Source organism: Podarcis erhardii, assembly GCF_964252035.2.
Source record: "Podarcis erhardii genome assembly, chromosome: 11".
NCBI classification, from domain to species: domain Eukaryota; kingdom Metazoa; phylum Chordata; class Lepidosauria; order Squamata; family Lacertidae; genus Podarcis; species Podarcis erhardii.
This window is the reverse complement of record NC_138501.1, coordinates 38,289,173-38,311,873: the sequence shown is the minus strand read 5'-3', so window position 1 is coordinate 38,311,873 and position 22,701 is coordinate 38,289,173. Positions and strand designations below refer to the sequence as shown.

Sequence of the window (22,701 nt, the reverse complement as noted above, 5' to 3'; positions counted from 1 at the left end):
GAAATAGAATTAAGCATTTACATGATTGCTAGCAAAGTAGAACGGATGACTCCCATGGCTGTATGTTTCAGAAATGGCTGGGAACCAGCTCTCCATGTGCTTTTTTTTACCTTTTATACCCTCAGTATTGCACCAATTATTATTATTAATTTTATGCCAAAACCAGGCAATACAATTGGCTAGTAACATTATTACCCTTGTCCCAAATGACAACAGATTGTTTCAGGAGGTTTTCAGCACTGCATCCTGTTTTTGCTGACTTGTCTTAACCACAAAGCCACCTGGAACTTGTTGACATCACCTTTGTAATCGAAGGATGCTCTCTCACTCTTTGAACCTGTCCTGTTTTCTGTTCCACTAACCTGACAGTTACAGTTAAAATGTTCCTGAAAGCCTCTCTTATGTCAAGCTTCCTGAATTAGAATATACAGGGGTTTAATACTCTAGAATAGCTCCTATATTCATGTAGCAAAAAGGGACACCCTGCCTCTGCTGTTGTGCCACCCCATTGCCACCACAGCCTCCCTTACCTGGATTGCAGCAGCATTAGCAACAGTGGCTTTGTCTCAGGGCCGGCACAACACATGGTGCCACATGAGGAAGGCAGACCACCTCACCTCTTTTTACTCCAGCTGTTAATGGCAACAGCCCTGGCAGGCTCAGCACCATGTTTTGAGGAAAGGGTCGGGATAGGATAGAGCGAGGGAAGCAGTGGCAGTATTGCAAGAGGGAGCAAACATAGCAGTGGGAGAGGTGGCAGCACTGGGGTCTGTAGAAAGGGAAATGCAAAACTCTCCCACTCCCAATTTGCCATCTGATCCACATGGCTCAAGGTGATTTATTGTTGGGACAGCTCCCCACCCCACCCGATCCTGCATAGTTCTATTGAGAAGAAAAAAAATAAATTTCCTTTCTCCCAAACTTCCAGCTAATGTGTGTGTTACTTTAAACCACATGAGGGCACTGTTTGTCTAGTAACCTAGCCAGCTCTTGCTAGTAGCCATTGTCTGAAGCCCTAAAACCTGGCCCATTTTGTTGTTCTCTCCCAGCTTGTTGAGATAAGGTGTCTACTATTTTCTCTTTCATCTCTAGTCATCCTGTAAATGGCTCCTGCCAAGATAGTGAAAAAGACTCCCATGACAGGTGATGGACTATCCTTCACTGAAGGTTTTTAAGCAGAGGTTGGATGGCCATCTGTCAAGTATGATATAGTTGAGATTGCTGCATTGAAGGGGGTTGGACTAAATGACCCTCAAGGTGCCTTCCAACCAGTCTGATTCTATGCTCTTGCATGAATAAAGCCTCTGAACTCTAGAAATTGTAATTGATCATTTCAATCTCACTCACCCAAGCTGCAAGATCTCCTAACAGGTATTGCCCTTAATGTGAAGTAATTTTGGAAAGTCGTAACAGTTTGTACGATAGTGCTTTATAAAAGTACAACTGGGGTCTTAGATTGGTTTCATGTTGATGCCAATGGCATGCCGATGGAGGCAGATGTATGAACAGCCCCATGTGAAAAACCATGGTGAATTGTAATGGCCAGTTTTTATTTTGAAAAATTCAGACACTATTTCACAGTGTTTCCTGCCTTTCACTTGGCACACTTGTTGTAGCCATTTCATTAGGCTTGTCCAGTTTCTTTGTCTTTTATCACACTCAAGGGAAAACAGAGGTTTATGTAACTCCAGACCTGCCAATCTGGAAAAATGCCCAGTGGTATTCCTTTCCTAGTAGCTAAAGTTTCCAACAAAGAAAAAAGAAAGGGAACTCAAGGTTGTAAAAAGGTAGGATTTCACTTCAGAATCCAGTTCCTAAATCTGCAGGAGAATAAGGTTTATTTTGTAGTTTTATATTTCATCCTTTATTATAGATTATCTTTCACATTTTTGGATTAAATCTTATACAGTGAGACCTGCAGCAAGATTTAAGAACATGGGAGTCCTTCTGTTCACTTTGCCATCCATTAATGGCAAAGTGAACATATACAGGCAGAAAATTGGGGTATAGATTTTAAAATCCTTATATACATTTTGGTCAACATAACCAATAAGATGATTTTTTCTTCTGTTATAACTGTCCCTCAGGTAGTTAACCTAAGAGAGGATGGGGAGGTTGTAGCAACAATAATTTTGACCAAAGACATTTGTATCAATCGATGTTTAGGGATCTATCCATCTGTTTGGTTCACCTTTTCAGTTGTATAGTGTGTTTTTAGTTAAGTTTTAAATTGCTGTAGATTAACCCAAAAATCATTAAACTAATTTTCTTGTTTGTTTGTTTTAAAAAAACTTCATCCGATGAGGATATCAATTTTCTCCTGCTGACAACACAATCAGCTGCTTGCTTGTCCAGCATGACTTGTAAATGAAATATTATTCTTTTCCTGTTTGCTTCTTCTTTCACACTTCAGATTCCTCTCAAAGGTCAAAACAGCCATTTCTACTTCATTGTTCTCTGTTCAGCTTCTACAAAAGCTTCTCTCAAGATCCATGGAATCGGGAATATAAATCAAATGTTCTCCACTTACAGCTAGATTACAAAATTTATTCGAAATGTCACCAACATTTGCCAATTGTTTTAACTATCATTTCACTTTATTTGGAATCCGCATCAATTTGATAAAGAGAAGAAACTGGGGTGTTGCGTCTTTTGGAACCTATTCATGTATTAAACCCATAAAAGTTTGTTCTTGATGCCAATGGGCTCATGTAGCCTTTTGTTGGCAGGGTTGATTGGGGAGGAAGGAGAGAGATATATCAAAGTTTTCTTTGCTGATTTCCTACCAAGGCTTTGGGTGCACATCAACACTGGCATATGGATGAAGCTCTGTAAGTCATTCTCCTTCATGTACATGGTTCCTTTGCAAGAAACGGGTATGACAGGTACCTACACACCAAGGGGCTTATAATCTAAAGCCAGCAGAAGACATGGCCAGGTGCAGTAGACAGGGGAAGTATAAGTGTTTACAATTTAAATTACACATACTTTAACTTAGCTACAATGGGAGGAACTCAACACAGCTTTGCGCAGATCACTCCAACAGCACAAACATTGTTGCTTGCCTGATAGAACCAACTGCCCTCTCCTCCCCCCCCATCCATTATTCCTCTTACCCCCCCCCTACCCTGAACCAACTGGGTGGGTGCAAGGGGGCACATGCGGTGGAGAGAGGGGAAAGATGATGGGAGAGAGACCCAACGCATTAGCAGGAGTCCCTCTGTGGGATTCCGCTGGCAGGACCTGAATAAGATACAGTGGTACCTCTGGTTACGAACTTAATTGGTTCTGGAGGACCGTTCGTAACCGGAAACTGCTCATGAGGTGCGTTTTCGCTAATGGTGCCTCCCGCTGCTGCCATGCCGCCAGAGCTCGACTTCCACTCGCATCCAAGGGCAAAGTTTGCAACAAGGGGCATCTACTTCCAGGTTAGCGGAGCGTGTAACCCGAAGCATTCATAAGGGGGACGGTACATTACACAAGATGCCACTGTATAGGGTGCCTGGGAGCATCAGGGGAGACACTCTGCATGTTGCCACCTTTCCTTGTACATTTCCTGCACATACTCTGCACATGCACTCATTGCACTTCTAATCCCTTGCTGGATTGTGATTGAGTTTTGTGGAATTTCTGACAGTTTAAGAGTTAACGTTTATATACAGCCACTTAACTGACTCATTTTTACAAGAGTTTTACTTATTTTATTAAGAAATTATCAGAGCAACCTTGTACATGACTAGCCAAAAGTAAACCCATCAAGTTAAATGAGCCTACTCAGTAAGCCAGTATACAATTACAAAATTTAATCTTCTACACTAAAAGTGCCGTTCTTTGGCTTCCGGTTCCGGTTCTCCTTAATGGAGGCAGCTCCCATGATAGCAGGAGATCATTGGCGAAGGAAAAACAAGGATGACTGAGGGTAATTATCCTTGCAAATTCCTCACGGGGGGGGGGCGGCCTTCACTCGCAGTTCGTATAGGTACCTGGCTCTTGCTCCAGCATGGAATGCGGGAGGCAGGGAGGGGCTGAGTGCAAAAGCACTTTGCCTTCTGAAAATCCTCCAACGTCGCCAATAAGCAGCAGAGGTTCTCCTGTTATTTAGAGCTTTATTTGGAATGAAGTACAGGCGTGTGCTAGAAGAGATGAGATCATAAACTGTGGAACTGAACCAGCTGCAAGGTTGTTAAGGTTTGAACTTGAGAGAAGACTTCATTTGGTGCAAAAGCCTGTGTGGGGGAGGGGAACCTACTGTTTCTTAAAGTTTTCTTCTCTACATTTATGATTTGGCAACCCTCCTTTGAATGTTAGTTTAAATCATATATGTACAAGTGAGAAGGGATGAATCTGGATTATAGATATGGAATATAACAATAAACGGAACTGTGTGTAAAAATATCGCTCTGTTGTCAAAATATTTTTGTTTCCAGGATATCTGCATGAGATAATTTCTCTTTCACACACACATACCCACAGAGATGTACAGAAATCACAGGTCTTTAATAATCCTTGTATCATGAGTTTTAAGGCATCAAATAAATATCCTGGAACTCTCCAGAGACCATTACCCATTTTGCTCCTTAATGCTCATCAAAACCAGTGACTTTACATTTTGTAGTACAGGTAGACTTTAAAGACATTTATGAATCCTTTATAATATTGTCTGCTTCCACTTTGGTCCTTAATGAAATAAAAGTTCCATTCACATTATACCTACAGAATACAGAAAGAGAAAACGAGAAAACACTGTCCCCTGACTTAACCTCTGAAGGAGCTTGAAGAAATGAAGTTGCACACATATTGCAATTGTACAGGTTTAGATAATCAGCCTCTTATTTCCCTTCCTATAATGCTCAATATATACCCAGATTTCTGACAAGCCCAGAACAATTATACTACACTGGGCAACATGATGGAAGGTTCTGGATAGTTTAAATGTACAGAGATGACACAGCTACTGGGCTCAGGACCATGTTGGTGGTCCCACCTGCAGGTGTCCATCATTGGCAAAGGGTCTGCATCAAGAATACCTCTGCTCCTTATGCATAGCCTCCTTCAAGAAAGGCAGTCCATGCAAACTGGATGGTGGAGTCTGGCGGTGGAGTCAGAAGCATGCCTAATGCTGAAGGAGGCAGGCTCTACACAGTCCTAATTCTGGTACTCAGGTGAAGGTTGCTGTTGTCACTTAAGAAATCTCAACTATGGCTTGATTGTGTCAGTGTCCATGTGAGTTTGAACACCCTGAAGATTTGATGGAGGCTGATAACCTTACTTGTTCAGGTTTAGTGATAATTTTCTTACTATAAAATCCTTGGGAACATCAAAAGACAGACAAAATGTAACCAGTGTCAGCCCAATTTTCAGAGTGGGCATTTGTGCAGCAGGTTAAAAGATTAATTTCAGGATTCAGAAATATGTAGCTACACCTCCAAGAAATGGGAGATAATTGCCTTAAAAAAATATTTTAGAAATGTCTCGGGTCTTTTGTTTTTCTTAATACAGAGATTTGTGGTAATTTTACAATTCTTAGGTGAGGTCATAAATCAGTAACATAACCATAATTACCAGAACTTATTGCCTTGGCTGTCCAGCACTTATGTAAAGCATACCTCTATTGCCAGACAGACGAACTCAGGACCCTGGAATTACTACATGAAAATATTTGAAAACAATACTATTGGTTAAAATATCACAACTAAAAAAATCTAAAGGCAGGGGCTGTTATTTGATGTCTAGTTTCCAAGCCCTTCAATTATTATCTGAACATATAAAATGATTTCTCCAAGCGTTTTTTCTCTAAAAAGAAAAGGGCGATTCTTGAGATTCTAAGAGCAGCATTTGGGTCTACACAAAATTTTCTGAGCGGGTAAAATGTTGCCATCTTGACTCAATTTGTGCAAACCTGCTCTGGGTTAAGATAACATACTATCAGTAGAATTCTAAATACAAACAGTATACCTGCTATATCTTTTCTTCATGGCTGGTATGGATTAGGTCTGTTGCTGCACTGCTTTCCTAACACAACAATCAGTTGAAGCCTTGAGTAACTTCTACAGTGAGTGCTGAGCCTCATATACAAAAAAGCATCTCATATATACTTAAGACTCACAACTGAAAGTTAAGGTCAGGTTACTGTAGCCAAGCGGCCCAAACTGGTAAAACTGATTATAACTGCATACAGCAACATGGGTTCAGACGGTACTTGTATGACATCAGCATCATTTCATACATTCATTACTAAAAAGGCATTTTAAAGCACTATTTTTACATATACAGTATCTAGAAAGACCATAATCAGAAGCCAAGTAGTTATGATTCCATTGTCTGCATCTTCCTGAAGTTTTCCAGTGTGTCAGATTTCCAATAGGTTTCTTTCATCTAAACAGAACAGAACACATATAACTATATATAGAAGTACCAAACGATCTAAGATGGAGTTATGTTATTATTATATTATTCTGTATTTTGTGCTGTTATCTTGTATTTTTATCACTCTGAAATCTACAGGTGAAGGACAGCATACAAATTTAAATACTGGTTAATGCTCATCACTTTTTAAATCTGTAGTATCGCCAGCCAAGATTATGCAGTCATGGTATTCCTGCCCAGAATTTTGGTGTGATACACTAAGATGAGTGGTCTATCACCATCTACGCCCCTTGTTCCTGCAGTCTTAAGCAAGCGCCAGAGCCAGAAGCATTATAGAACTTTGGTTGGCCACAATGCATGGCTGGTGAACTGTGTCAGTTTGATAGGTCTGAAGCTGTGTAGGCCTCCAGTAAGGGGACAATTCACCAGCCCCACAGCAGCAGTGCTCTTGCACAGCCCCCATTCATTTCTTTGGTAGCTACCTGAGCCTCATGATGACTTCTCTTAAAACTTCCCGTTTCTAGGACATACTGTAAACAATCTTTTGCAATAATATAATATCAATCCTTTCCCTCCCCTTCTTTGAAAGCATTTTCTACTCATTTCAGTGAAGGTGGGCGAAGCTGTACATTTGGGAATTGGAAGGCTGCCCTGAAACAAGACAGCAGTACTTATTACTCAATTTCGTGATAGTCCCCCCCAAAGCTTTCAAGTGTACTTTGAACTTACCACCCTTCCACAAAGAACTTAAACCTTTCTTTGCCTGGTACTATTTTCCACACCATTGCTGTCTTCCGTTTTCCTGTACGGAAGAAATGACATTAACGTAAGCCTGTAAACATCGCGAATCATTGTTCTACCTATGTTTGGAGCGGCCCTTTTCTCTGGATAGACTTTTCTGTTGTCACCTTTCATGTGGGTAACCTTCACTACCAACCAGAGAAGAGCACACCGCCCAGGAAGAACACCATAACAAGGGGAAGACCAACCTGGTTCCACCCATCAGCCTGTGAATGTACAGCTCCCATGTTTGTTTTCCTCTTCCCCTCTCTATTTGTTCATTAGTTTTTTGAAACACATCTATTAGGGAGCATGAGCTTGCAGTCAATTCCTTTTTTAATATATTAAATTGATTTTTACAAATAATTTCCAAAAATTATATAACATACTTCCTTATCTTATACAATATTTTGGACTTCCATCAACCGCATCTGAAAATTTTTCAATCTTTATCACTTTATCTACATCTCTTAATTTCTCTATTACTTTTAATTATCCTTAACTAATAGCTCTCTTCATAATCTTCTCTGCAATATTTCACATAATCCTCCTTACAAAACTTCTTGCACTCCTACAAGCGTAATCTGTTTCTTACAACTGCTTTTCAAATAATTCAAATATTTACTCCAGTCCTCTGAGAATCTCTGGTCCTGCATCCTTCCTGTCATCTTATCTAATTCTGCAGAGCTTGCAGTCAATTTGATATATCAATTGCGCTGTATGAAGAAGTTCTTGTCAGGAAAAAAAGACTAGCTTAATAGCATGTAGGGAACCTCTGGCCTTCCAGATGTTGCCAAGCTACAACTTCCATCATCCTTTGCCATTGGCTATGCTTGCTAGGACTGATGGGAGTTATAGTACCATCTAGGAGGAAGCACACCCAATGTAGGTATCTTCCCCTGGTATCTCCAACTAAATATATCAGCTAGGAAGTGATGGGATGCTGTACTGGAGACTCTGGGAAGCCACTAGATGGACAAATAATCTGAGCAGATATAAGTCACCTTCCTATGTTCTGTCTCCACTGTTGCAGGCACTCTGCCTTTGAATGTTGGTTGCTGAGAATAACAGGTGGGAAGAATTATGCTGCACTTAAGTTCTGCTTTGTGGGCTTCCTATGGACATCTAGAGACAACTATGAGAGCAGACCTTTGGCATGATCCAGCCCTTCTTATGTACAGACTTTTGGGCTGGAAATTTGAGAGCGACTGTCATGGTGGGGTGGGGTGGACTAAATAATTTGGAATTCCTACATTTAATTACAAACTGGCATCAATTAAGAACAGAACTTTTCTCTTCTTGAAAATGCCACTATTAATGGGTGAAATCCAACACCTACCGAGCTCAATAGCCAAGGCTGCTTAAATTTTCACACTATTTAAGCATTCATATAAAAACGAATAATAAAATTGCTACTTACAGGGTCTCCGTCTGTTCAAATTCTTTTTCAACTTCTTCTGTGAGACAAAGAAAATCCAGTGATTATTTCACATATCCATCGTTGCATTAACAGGAGCATAAGAACAGGTGTGCTATGTTAAATCAGCAGGCCAGCGCATTAAGGTCTAAGTGGTTCTCACTGGCACAATGTAAGCATACTGGGAGTCACAGCCACAGCTGAGGCAGAGCAAAACTTACTGATCATTCAGCAATTACCGAATGCTAATTATTTTGTCCACTTTGGAAAATGCCCAAATATGCACAAGGTGAATCCTACAAATAGAGGAAGATAAAATTTGCTTACATAACGCCGTGACTTATCTAAAGTGGGAAAACACGTCCTCTAATAGGGGTCCCCACCTGAATAAAATATTGAGAGGGCAGGTAAGCCCTGCTCCACATAATTGATCACATAACATGACGGACACCACTTGAATGGCAATGCCCAGCAACTGGGAGGGGGGACGAGTGAAAGGACCTTGGCCCCTAGGAGTTGACTCCTATGTCCTCTAAGCACTAGAAAATACCATCCAATTTGATTTATGTCATTTCTTTCTCTAGGGCAAGCTTGGCTAACCTACGGCCCCTTTTCATTTCATCTTACATTGCAGATTACTGGTTAATCCAGCATTTCCCAATGTGGTGTCTTCCAGAGGTTTTATACTACAAGTCCCATTATCTCCAGTCAGCATGGCCTATCATCAGCGATGATGGAAGCTGTAGTCCAGTAGCATCTGTTTGGCACCACATTGGGGTATACTGGGTTTTACCGAAAAATTATAGTGAACCCTGGAAATCCAATTCATGTAGTGTAGGGGTGTGTGGCAATATATTTTGCAACTGTAGTAAAATTCATTTCGTTGGGACAGATTGGGGGAGGGCCTGTGGAAAGGAAAGGGCTGTGTACAGTAGAGAGCACATTACAAAAAGTAATAAAAGGAACACATTACCAAAAAGTGTGCTCCTCCTATATCTTACCAACTGGAAATTCTTTCTTTTTGGTGCACGCTTCATAGGCAAAAATAACAGCAACAAAAAGGACAACTTCAGCGGCTATTGCAAGAAATGGCTTGAGGGGTGTCATATAGGTGAGAACTTTGAGAGACACTTCGCCTTTTCTTGCACCTAGAGGAAACACGGCTTCACACGAGTAAACCCCAGTATCTTCCTCAGAGAGACCCATGATCTTCAGTTTTGTCATGTTGGCATATTCTTGGGTAATGATGTACTTTTCTGGCATCAGAGTAGTATTAATAGCCACCTGGTGCAAAAACAAGTTCACAAGCTTTAGCAGGGTGACACAAAATGGACTCATGTTAGCATTGGAAGTTCAGAATGTAGCAATTTAAATATGGGAATGGAATACTCCTAACAGGGAAACTATGCAATGGAAAAGCAGAAAGGGAAAAGGAAATGCTGCAATTCACAAGTACTTGATTGACAGCCTAGTTTGGGCCAGGGGTTTGAATACAAGCTTATGTTTTCCTTGGGCAAATGTTCTACCCAGGACACAGTCTACTACTTAGTCCACAAACTTAAACCTTGGGGACTAGATTCTAGTAAAGGTGGTAGGCAGTGCTTTTTTCTGGGGGTACGCAAGGGTTTGCAGTACCAACACCTTTCCCCCCCTAGAAGAAAAGCACTGGTGGTAGGAGTCTGTTAAGGTACCTCAATAAACCTACAATGCCCAAAGTTCTTTAGGGCAGTGTTCTCAGAAACTTCCTATCGCCAGGACGGAGCACTGAAATATAGGGCAGCCCACTAGTCACAAAATGGCAGCATAAACAGTTTCCCATTACCAGCATCACATGATTTCTATTCACCAATCAAAGGATCACAGCAATCTTAATAGATGGAATCCAATGACATTATCCTGAACCAATCAAAATCTTTTCGCTCTTCAGATCATGCAATATCATGTGAGTATGTATAATCATTTTTCAGTGTCTTTCTTTACTAAGACTTTGACTCATTTCTCTATTCATTAAATGTCTCCCAATATCCTCTTTCATCTGTCTACAAAACAATTCAAGATTAATCACAATTGCCATGCCTAGTAGACTCTCTTTTCATGCATACATTGGCCACCATAGATTTTATTCTTTTCAGTGCTCTGTACAGTAAAAGGTAAGCAGCCATAGGCATTTTCACGTAAGCTAGGTCATAGGCTCAAAAGAAAATGGAATCCTCAAAGTGATACAGCTTTATGAAAGTATTTACTGCATCATGAGTATCCCTGTGTCCAACGCTTATCTCATTTCTAGACTGCATTTGAAGAGAGCTTTCTATAAAAGTACTGAATGACATGTGTTTGTCCTTTATCAAGAAGAACTTCACCTGTTCGCTTCCATTCTTTGTATACCAAACCCAGGAAGATGGGTTATATTGGTGGGTTTCACTGCCAACCAAACACGCCAGGACCACAAAATCACCTACGTAACTGATTATGCGCTCAGATTTTCCATGCGGTTCAGGCACTAAGGAAAAAACAAAACACACTTGTGATACTGCAGACAGCTGTTTGTTTGTTTGTTTGTTTGTTTAAAAAGACCACTTGTGAAAGGATGAATCCAATACATATGAATAACTCCATACCCTCCAACATTCCTCTGATGAAAATAGGGGTGTCCTAAGGGAAAGCGGGACATTCTGGGATCAAATCAGAAACTGGGATGTCTTCTGTAAATCCAGAACTGTCCCTGGAAAATAGGGTCACTTGGAGGGTCTGCTACTTCCTTACCTTTGCTATTGTTACAGAAGGGGCCTCTGCCAATCCTAGACCACGCTATTTTTCCCCAGATGGATGTATGAACCAGAGCAAGGAAAAGATAACTGGCCTCAAAAGAGCCAAATACAAGCAATCCATTCAACGTCCATCCTTCCTGCATTTCCTTTCTTCGTGTAAATAGGGGTTCAGCCAACTGAGAAGCAGAGCGCTGTTAAAACATATTGCTTTAATCTCTCCGATAAATTAGAGCTCAGCATATAAAGCACGAAACCAAATGTATCTGATTAGCATCACTGCTTCTCAGTCTGATTAATGTTCGTCAGCAGAGCGTGATCTCTTTTGTCATGCTGCTCTGTTTTAATGAAAGTTTTCCTTCTTAGATAGCTTGCACTGTTTCGCTGCTCAGAATAAGCAACGACGACTGGATCTGCGGAGGCGTCAGGCAAAAGGGGGTGGGGTGGGGAGGAGAGTGAACATGACATGGACACAGCCATCCCATTGTGTTTGGAAATGGTGCCTTACTGGGGCAGCACAAAGCTTTCAACAGCCATATGCATTACTTCAACTATGAGGCTCACAATTAACTTTTCTTCTATCTCTGCCCCCTCTGCTCCCATTCCAGGCTTTAAAACAGCATCTACATTCCTGATATGTTCAATGTTGTTGTTTTTTTAAAAAAGTTTGCCTCCATTGATTTTAAAATAAGAAATGAAATACACAGAGCATGTATCCTCCACATTGTAAACTCACTAAAATCAAAGCACCGTCTTGACTACAGAATACATACATTCCAAGAGTTTAAAGCCAAAATCTGGGACGCCATCTTCCCAGATGCCATCTTCCCATTTTTTATCATAACAGCCACAATTCCCCCCCCCAAAGTGCTATTTTCAAGTACAGTGCCACCAAATGCATGTTTTTTGACCCCATGCGAGATCACCCCCCCCCAGCACTTGTGTGCTGCAAAACTGGACAAGATCCCAGCAACCAAAATGGCTGCCAGTCTCTCGCAATAAAAAACAAGATGTCCCAGTTTATCTGGAACACTTGTAGCCTATGCAGAATATGGTACCATTTATATCTGCTGCCCAGATTCAACACACATTTGAGAACAAGTACAGTTATTCTGCAAAAAAGGGCAATACATTTTTAAAGTAAAATTAAATAAGCTCAACATCTACAACCGTGTACATGTCTGGCTGGCTGCCACATGACTATAAAATGATTTTTTTTTTTTAAAGGAAGCTTTTTTGCCATTCTCTGGACAATCATTTGGAAGGGAAAGCAGGTTGTAGAGTCTTCAACTTTGGCCCTGAGCTCCAGGACTAGCTGCACCATTGTATTTTGCAAGTTAGCTGAAGCTAAATGGGAGACCAATGGAGACTATATAAAAAGCCAGTTTCAATTCACTTGATAATAAAAGACTCACCAGCAGAATCCTATACATATCTACTCAGAAGACACATCAAATACAATGGAACCTACCTCCCAAAGAGGCATGCCTAAAATTGCAGCCTAAGGCTGCAGTTGACTACAGTAGACCTCTGAGGCAGTGGCGTAGCGTGGGTTATCAGCACCTGGGGCAAGGCAAGTAATTTGCGCCCCCTAACCCATGGATTTGCGCCCCCTAACCCGTGGATTTCCCTAACCCCCAGATGTTGCGCCCGGTGCGGCCGGCCCCCCCTGCACCCCCCACGCTACGCCACTGCTCTGAGGAAGCATGCATAGGATAGGGAAATACATTTCATACTCATGATACAAACAAAGCTTCCACAATAAGAACGATGAACAAAGATTGGGCTTTCTACTTTCTCCCCTGATCACTTTTCTCACTGCAGAGCCTCTGAAGTGTAGGTGGGTTCCCATGAAGCAACACACAGCTATAACAGCAAGAACCTTTGTTGAACTAACAGAACTGGACAACAGGGGCAAAGCAACTGCTTATATACATTTCTGGAGGCCTGGGCCACTCCCACTCCTACCGTGATTGGCTGTCTAAACTCCCAAGCTGCGAATCGTAACTCAGAGTTTAAGGGTCGATGGCCCAAATCCTGAAATGTTCTGTGATTGGATATCATGTAACAAATCAGAACACAGGGGCTCAGAATCCTTAGTCCAGACTCAAGCTCAGACACACAGAGACTAATGAATACATAACAGTCTCCATGACTCACAGGTAGTCAAAATGGTGCCCTCCAGAGTTTTTGGACTACAACTCCTTCAACCACAGCTAGCGTGGCCAGGAATTATGAAAATTGTAGCACACCATGATAGGTATCCCAGTTCCATATGAAGTGGCCATATCTGCCAGCACCATGTAAACTGGTTTCTTCTGGGAATGACCAGAGACTTGCTACATTCGTCACAATACGTTTTGAATGCATTATAAACATCCATACCAACTGGTGCCAGAGAGCAAAAAGGAGTTTATATGGATTGTTACATAGGCTTTTTTTCTCTTTTGTTGTAACAATTTAACTTCTGACTTATTTATCGCTTTTGAACCTGTGTCTAGATCCAAACCAGCAAATGAAGGATGCATTATTGTATATTATCTAGTTCAGAAATTGCCTTGGTGCTACAGCAGCATTGAATTTTTTTTTTTCAAAAAACAGTATTACTCAAACCCAATGAACGGGTGTCCTTTTGTCACAAGTTAAATGCAAAACTTGACTCTGCAATAATGAAATTCTAATCCTGTGAAACAGCTGCCTTTTAAGATGGTTTGGCTGCTGCTTTTCCACAAGTATCCACACAACTAGCAAATTGAAGGTTAATTTATCAAGAGTCCAAGTGAAAGTTCTTCAAAACATACTTGCTCTCAACTCTGAAATAGTTACGGCATATACAAAGGCAGCACATCATTAATATTTAAATGGCAACCCTTACTGTGTCCCATCCATTCTATATTTAGCCCCATCTTAATAATTCAGCAACTTGCATCTTCAGTAAAATATCATCTTACATCAAGGTACCTTTCCCATTTCAGTAAAAAGGGAAAGCATCAGTAAAAACTGTTGCAAATCTTGGGCAGGTTTGAAGGAGAGGGCAGGGGAAACAAAGTGAAAAATAAAAACAAAACAAAAACTCAGGACATTAGATAGAACTTCCAGTGGCATAGCATGGGGGTGCAGGGGGGGCTGGCCACACCGGGCGCAACATCTGGGGGGGGGCGCTCGCACTTGCAGCTCTCTGCCCCTACTAAAATACACTGGTTAGGGGGCGCAAATTACTTGCCTTGCCCCGGGTTTTGACAACCCACGCTACGCCACTGAGAACTTCAACTCCAGGAACAAATATATAAATTTAAAAACAAAGCTATGTCCAACCCCCCCCCCAAAAAAACCAACCCCCACAAACCACATAATAATGTTGAAAATATTACATTCAGTACTGCACTCGTTTATGCATCTTAAAGATAAAATGATAATGTTTAAAAATGTTGCTTGCTCCAAGTGGTATGCTTTCTTATAGAACTTGCTATTATTGTTATTGTTTGATTGCATATTTTAATGACGTGTGTTCATATTTTAGTGTTTTTGAGTCATTGGTTTTTATACTTGTAAACTGCTGCAAATGTATAAGTATGTCAGTGGTGTCAAGAGCCAATGTCACATAATGGGTAATGCAGATGGGGCCAGTCACTGTCTCTCAGCCTAATCTATTTCACAGGTTTGCAAGGACAGAAAGTGTGGAAGGGCTTTATGCATCCTGAGCCCCTTGGCAGAAAGATGGGGTACCTATTACAGAAAGAATAAATGCCCACTGCAATGCACAATGAATGAAGCCCATTTCTGTTTTCCTTTACAATAGTTCTGCATGCGGATAGTTTCTGGTGCAACTTTTTTTGCATGTAAGACTCATGCTCTTCCCATTTCAACTAGTTTACATCACTACAAGCTGCTTTCACGTTGGGAGAGAGGGCCTAAGTATTGCATACATTTAATTCCCCCATGAAATCAAACCAATATTTTTGGTTTGGGGGCAAAAAATGTGGCTAACCCTGAATATAAGTACAGTGGTACCTCAGGTTACAAACACCTCAGGTTACAAACTCCACTAACCTGGAAGTAGTATCTCGGGTTACAAACTTTCCCTCAGGATGAGAACGGAAATAGAGTGCTAGCAGAAGGTCCCATTAGTGAAAGCGCGCCTCAGGTTAAGAATGGACCTCCGGAACATATTAAGTTCAACATACCATACCCTCAGATTGTTGAGGATTCTTCTCATGTTCTGCCTCCACCATCTGTTCCCTTCCATTATGGTCCTAGTGCTCTTCAATGCTCACCCCACAATGTACCAAAGCCCACTTCCACAGGCATTCGCATTGGCTTTATAAGTCCAATTACAAGATAGAGTTGGACAGGAAGGCAATGGAACCTTTCCATGAGATCTCTCTACTGCTAACTCTATTATCAACAAAGCATCATAAACAGGGATGGATGAAACCCAACAAGTATTTTGGAGGGAAGAAAATGCTGAACTCCCTCCCCCAGTTTGGCTTCATGGGATCTTATTGCTATTAGCACAAATGTTCATTGAAACTGATAGCTGGGCAATAAAACCCTGTGGTTAGGTTATGTCACTATGAATAAACAGGATGACAAAAGAAGCAACTATTTCGTGATCTTACCTTGCAAATGAAATGTAGAATTAACTTCTTCAGGTTTGGTTTTATAAACACAAGTATAGCTTCCAAGTTGGTCTCTTGTTGTGACATTTACCCTTAACATAAGAAGCATTATATAATTGATGTTATATGACTATTTTAAAAATAAAATAAAAAGGAATGATAAGAAGCTGGAATTAACTTCACAAAGCAAAAACTAAAAGTAGAATTAGAGAGTGAAGGCAAAATAGCTAAAACAAGGATATTCCAGATTCATGGAAGACTGCAAACTGTAGCACATGCAACAGATCAATTGATGGGCAGTGCACCTTGTGTGAACAAACCACCACAGATAAAATACTACAGATGGAACTTCCAGTGAATATTTACCCATTAGGTGAAACTTAGTTACCCATTACGTGGCCACCAACAAAAATGACATGTGTTGAGATCTCCACCTCTCAAATTTAAAATCAGGGATGGGTTCTGAAGATGTTAAAGGTAAAGGTAAAAGGACCCCTGACCATTAGGTCCAGTTGTGACCAACTCTGGGGGTGCGGCGCTCATCTCGCTTTACTGGCCGAGGGAGCTGGCGTTTGTCCGCAGACAGCTTCCGGGTCATGTGGCCAGCATGACTAAGCCGCTTCTGGCGAACCAGAGCAGCGCACGGAAACGCCGTTTACCTTCCCACTGGAGCGGTACCTATTTATCTATTTGCACTTTGACGTGCTTTCGAACTGCTAGGTTGGCAGAAGCAGGGACCGAGAAACAGGAGCTCACCCCATCGTGGGGATTCGAACCGCTGACCTTCTGATCAGCAAGTCCTAGGCTCTGTGGTTTAACCCACAGCGCCACCCGCGTCCCTTCTGAAGATGTTACTAGACCACAAATCTCTTCATCCCCAACGACTGGCCATGCCAAATCAGTGACAGGAGTTGAACTCCAACATCACCTGGTAGATGACATGCTTCCCACCTGGGGCACGTCTGTCTTTATGACACCATGTAAATGCCACTACACATTGTGAATGTAAAGGAAAAACTTGACACAAGGATGCCCTTTGCAGGAGCCATCCTGTGGCTCTCCTCTTCACTGCAAATGCAATGTTTTATATCAGAATCATTTTTTCATACCCTGCAGAAGATCATCAACTGGGGGGGGGGGAGCAATGCCAATACACCTGTCTGCATCAAACCTTCTTTCCTTACAAACACTGTAATACACTAGGTAAATCAGAAAGGCCACTCACTCATGTCGACTGCACCAGCTGTTCTTGCTTTCATTCTTGAAGATTCTGTCATTTTTTATTGTTTCATTCTCCTTCTTCCAAACAACCTCAATTTCTTCCACATCCACAGAAGGCTTAAGAACCAAACTACACAACAGTTCAAGCTCAGCTGGACTCTGTAAAATGATGGTTTTAAGCACTGAATCTTTGGGGGAATCTATGGGAAATAAAAAGAAAGTTATGTGCTTAATAGAAAGTACTTTAATATGAAATTACGTAACTATTTTTTTAAAAAACAACAGACTATTGGTTGCACATACACTAGATTAAATCCAGATTAATTTTGCAATGAGGACATTAGAAAAGCCCTACCATTCTGCAATTCTACCACACTTAAAACTGTCATTTCCATCAATTTCAGGGACTTTCTTAGAAGTAAATACTCCCAGTGCATTGATAAGTCAGGCATTTGCATCAGCAAGTGTCACAGGTGAGTGCTAGTCAGTAATTACAGTCCAAATTTGAAGTTAACTCTTTATTGGCAAAAACGCGAGCTTAACAGACTTGATTAATGAACAAAGTAGCTTATTCCTGGTGGTCTTGCTCCATGAAAATCAGTTGCCATGACTGAAAGTCCCCACCCTCTTCACTGCCATCTAAGTCCCCTCCTCCCCAGGATTTTTTCCCAAGCCATCTGAGACTGTGCCTTTGTGTAGCCAACCTCTCCTCTGTCCTGTTCATGCCTTTTCTGGTTCTGGGAGACAAGAGAGGAGGGGAGCTTGTCACAGCAGGAGGGAGAGACAACCATGCCTCTTTGCCAGCCTGACTTATCTCTGCCTCTTGGTCTCCCTTCTTCCACTCTCCTGCTTCAGCTTCTGCCTCCGATTCTGGACTTCTCTGTGCTACAGACTCTCCCAACTCACTAAGCCCTGTTAAGTCTTCAGCTTCCAACACTTCCTCTTCCCAGTCTTCTCCCTCTAACCACTCATTGTTGTCCCACCACTACTCCTTGGGCTCTAAGCCTTCTTCCCTTGGTTCCCCTGCTGGTTCCTTCCACCATTCCTCAGCATCCAACCAGTCCATAACAACTAGACAGAGAAGCCTTTTGGTGTGAAGTCCACAAAGCAGTATGCCTATAATATCAGTTTCTGGGAATCACAGGTGGGCAAAACACCTCGGCAATCATGACCAGCTTGCAGGCTTCCCACAGGTGTCTGGTTGGCCACTGTGAGAACAGGATTCTGGACTAGATGGGCTTTTGGCCTGATCCAGCAGGCTCTTATTGTTCTTAATGAATCACAGTTTCACTAATAATAACTCAGTATTTATTTTATGTGAAGCATTTTATCACTGACTGTTCAGCCTAAAAAAAGGTTACTCAAGCAGCTTAAATATCATTGGTAAGAGGGTCCATGCCCAGCATGACCAAAAAGGAGTGCTAAAATAACTCTGTCTCTCTTTCGACAGAAAGGGAGACACTTGACAAACTGGTTTAAGAATGTATCCCTATGGAGCAACTTAGAAAAGGGTAGCAGCAAAACCATAGGGCTTGGTCTGATATAAAAATGAAATACTCTGTGGATAACCTCAGACACACATGGTTCACTGTAGTTTCCTGCACAGCTGCCTATAAGCCGTACTTTGTATTCTGGACTTAAATAATCAGACATGCTTGTTTTCTATCCGCATACTTTTTGACGTAAAATTATTTAATGGCAAAAATGCAAATAATAATATTTATTAGCTGTGTAGCCCACACATGCTGCCAAAGGAGCCCATGAAGTCCATAAAGCATCATCATGAAGACTGTCCATCTCAGCCCAGCCTTAAATGCAAGCAGTTTTCTCCCATCCCCACCCCCCTCAATTTGTTCTCTAGCTTTTAGCTACTCTAGAAAATTTTGATCCGATGTTTTGAAATTTATCTCCATGGCCATGATAGCTGGAATCTTACTTGTGGTTCCCTGCCCCCACTCCCACACAAAAGAAACCAAATTAGCATGACTTCTCTACTACCAATCAATGTTCAAGATTAAGAGGAAAAAACATACCCTTCATGGTTAAATTATACTTCTTGAAAGGCAGGATCGGCGCTTGTGTAACGGAACGTGGAGCTGCCAAAAAGAAAAGTTGAGACTAGGTTTATTTTCATATCGAACAGAACAAGATACAAGAGAAGATTAATTTGCTCTTTTAACATTCTTTAATTGAATAAAAAAAATATAAGGACCACAGAAGCAGAAGTACATTTCATAAAGAACATTGGGCTGCCACCAAAAACAGCCTTGTGCTCAGAGCTTCTCCTTATCCCCCTAGTTCATTTTCTGATACCCTTATGCTCTATATATTTTCCTCCACACATTGGCTATTGACCATGACTGTGCTGGCTGCAGATATAATCCAAAACACCTGGAGGATGCCAGGTTGGGGAAAGCTGAGTTATGCAGAGTTGGAGTAAGACCAAGAAGACTCAGTGGAAGGTAGATCTTTTATGCCACTCTGTGATGCTTAGAGGAAGGGTAGGACAAAAATGCGCTTTGTAATGAACATAGGAAGCTGCCTTATTCTGAGCAGACCACTGGTCCTAATTGGTCCACTCCACCTGCAGCTCTCCAGGGTCTCAGTTAGAGGCCTTTGCAATCAGCAACTCCTCTAAACTGGAGTTGCTGGGTCTTGGAATTGACTCTTAAGAAGTCTTCATCTGAAATGAACAGTGCCTTAAGGGTTTGACTTCCCTTCTACAAACCATGGGCCACACTAAACTACAGACTATGAGCCAAACTCAGTGTAAAGTCACATATATTACATTAAGGTGAAATGCATCACCACATTTAACAGGCAATTTTAAAAAACCCCCAAAATGCACACCTAAGTAGTTGTCATGAGGAAGAGGAAAAGCAGTATTGAGACTATGGCAAGACAAAGGGGGAGATCTTAATGCAGACATGCACACAGACATAAACACACAATGCTTGGGGGGGAATCCCTCTCTCCAGCACTTATTCCCAGTGTAGCCCAAGGATTGTTCCTCCCAATGCAAATAGCATTGGGGGGGGGGACTCTTGGATATCAGGAAAGGGTTAAGTGCCCCCTGCCTGCCTGCCATTGTCTTGACCCTTGCAGAAGAATGGGCACATTAAGTGCAGGAACACTTTTAAAGTAATGTTTTCCTTGGCCCTGTATAGCTGTGATCGTGGTCTGAGATATTTAGGAAGAATACATTCCAGAGACCAAGCCTAGGTTGCTGAAAATCAGAACCACCCTAATATTCTTTCAAAATGTTTTGGAGCATGAAAAAGTCTTCCGACACTGCAGGGGTCTGGCTCCTTTTCATTTTTATATAATATGTGAATTGCTGGGGAGGGTGTGTGTGTGTGTGTGTGTGTGCGTGTGTGTGTGTGAGAAAAGCTCCTCCCTTCCTGTGGATGAGAGAAAATGTTTTGGAGCAAGGGCTGCGTTTTATTTTAAGGAATTGTTTCAAAGGCAGCTGTTTGTTGGGACTCCTTGGCTGATGGTTCTGGAGGGGAAGGTTGCTGAATGGAGCTTCAGAGCATCAAAAGAAGAGACCTGCTGGGTCAGAGCAAGGAACCACTTCAGCCCAGCATCCTGTTTCCGCCATTGGCCAATCAGATGCTTCCCAGAAGCCCACAAAACAGAGCAAGAAGGCAGCAGCCCACCAAACACCCACTACAGGAAACCTGTACAGGAAGTTGAGAAATAAACAGCGGAACTTCCCTAAATGTAACCGTGGGCTAGGTGACACAATGAGCACAAATCAAATCGTCTAGCATTTTCCGGGGCTGGGGCCCTTTGGCCTGAAAAACAACTGAAACAGCTTGATATCTGACATGCAACCGAATGGCAGCGGCTAGTGTCCATTGGGACTGGGAGGGTGGAAGACAGGGAGCCCAACGTCAGGTAGAACCAGCAACAGGTGGAGCAAACTAGTTCTAGTTGTGCTCCTATCCTCCTAACTCAGCTGCGTTCAACAAACGGCAATGCTGATATTAAAATGAGAGACAGTTCCACCCTCTGAAATACTTGTAAGTAAGGCAGGCAGGCAGGCAGGCATGGGCTCAGGTAGGAATAGCCTCCAGTTCAACCAGACCACTTTTGTTTTGTTTTCTAAATATACTGTTTCCTGTAGGCCATACTGCCAAGACGTAGGCTGCACACACTGTATACTCAATAATTTTTTTCTTCTTCTTCTGGGGGTTCTCAACAGTACAGGCATACAGTTGCTTCAGGCTGAGCGCTTTCAGGTTGCGCTCCGCGGCGACCCGGAAGTAACGGAACGGGTTACTTCCGGGTTTTGCCTCTCGCTCATGCGCAGTCAAAATGACGTCATGTGCATGCGCGGAAGCAGCGAATCGTGACCCACGCACGCGCAGACGTGGGTTGCGTTTGCTTCAGGATGCGAACGGGGCTCTGGAACGGATCCCGTTCATATCCAGAAGTACACTGTACACATTGTTGTTGTTGTTTAGTTGTTTAGTCGTGTCCAACTCTTCGTGACCCCATGGACCAGAGCACACCAGGCACTCCTGTTTTCCACTGCCTCCCGCAGTTTGGGCAAACTCATGCTGGTAGCTTCAAGAACACTGTCCAACCATCTTGTCCTCTGTCGTCCCCTTCTCCTTGTGCCCTCCATCTTTCCCAACATCAGGCTCTTTTCCAGGGAGTCTTCTCTTCTCATGAGGTGGCCAAAGTATTGGAGTCTCAGCTTCACGATCTGTCCTTCCAGTGAGCACTCAGGGCTGATTTCCTTCAGAATGGAGAGGTTTGATCTTCTTGCAGTCCATGGGACTCTCAAGAGCACCAGCACCATAATTCAAAAGCATCAATTCTTAGGTGATCAGCCTTCTTTATGGTCCAGCTCTCACTTCCATACATCACTACTGGGAAAACCATAGCTTTAACTATACAGACCTTTGTTGGCAAGGTGATGTCTTTGCTTTTTAAGATGCTGTCTAGGTACTGTACACAGTACTGACACCTTTTTTCCTAGAAGAAAAGCACTGCGTGTATTTACAGCACATTACTTCCCCCAAAGAATCCTGGGAACTGTAGTTTACCCCTTGCAGAGCCATTATTCTCAGCACCCTTAAACTATGCTTCCTGAATTATTATTTTTTGGGGGGGGGGGGACATCATGTACTTTAACTGCATGGTGCATATCGCAGATCTGCACCATATTTCCAAGCACAACCAACACATGTATAAAGCACATGAGTCCCCTCAAAGAATTGTGGGAACTGTAGTTTGTTAAGGACACTGGGATTGGCAGACCTGTGTGGGTAAATTGCAATCTCCATGACTTTTGGGGGGAAGTCATGTGCTTTATATGTGTGGTGCAGATATGCCCATAGGTGTCTGAGGCTGCTGAAACTGCCCCCTCCCCCAATGCCACCTGGGTTCTCTAGTAGGGGGTAAGAGGTGCAAAAGCTGGGGTCTGATTAATGTCCATGCCAGCAAGAATCCAGGTAATAAATCTAGTTTTTCTGCATTTATTAAGAGAAGAGGAGGAGAGGGTGGGAATGTGCCTAGCCCC

At 42.2% G+C, this 22,701-nt stretch overlaps 1 protein-coding gene across 2 annotated transcripts in view; it reads right to left on the bottom strand.

The window, feature by feature from the left end:
• Nucleotides 1-4,478: 4,478 nt before the first annotated feature.
• Nucleotides 4,479-22,701, bottom strand: part of EMB (embigin) — a 33,348-nt gene continuing 15,125 nt past the window's right edge. The window contains exons 3-10 of one of the 2 annotated variants that reach the window (XM_081881629.1): nucleotides 19,202-19,264; nucleotides 17,173-17,368; nucleotides 15,948-16,039; nucleotides 10,924-11,063; nucleotides 9,565-9,847; nucleotides 8,567-8,603; nucleotides 7,096-7,168; nucleotides 4,479-6,375 (exon numbers count right to left, since the gene is read on the bottom strand). In XM_081881629.1, coding sequence (XP_081737755.1) covers nucleotides 7,114-7,168; nucleotides 8,567-8,603; nucleotides 9,565-9,847; nucleotides 10,924-11,063; nucleotides 15,948-16,039; nucleotides 17,173-17,368; nucleotides 19,202-19,264 — 866 coding nt within the window. In that variant the 3' untranslated portion in view covers nucleotides 4,479-6,375; nucleotides 7,096-7,113. The remainder of the gene's footprint in view (nucleotides 6,376-7,095; nucleotides 7,169-8,566; nucleotides 8,604-9,564; nucleotides 9,848-10,923; nucleotides 11,064-15,947; nucleotides 16,040-17,172; nucleotides 17,369-19,201; nucleotides 19,265-22,701) is intronic. The other variant, XM_081881630.1, reaches the window with a different exon arrangement.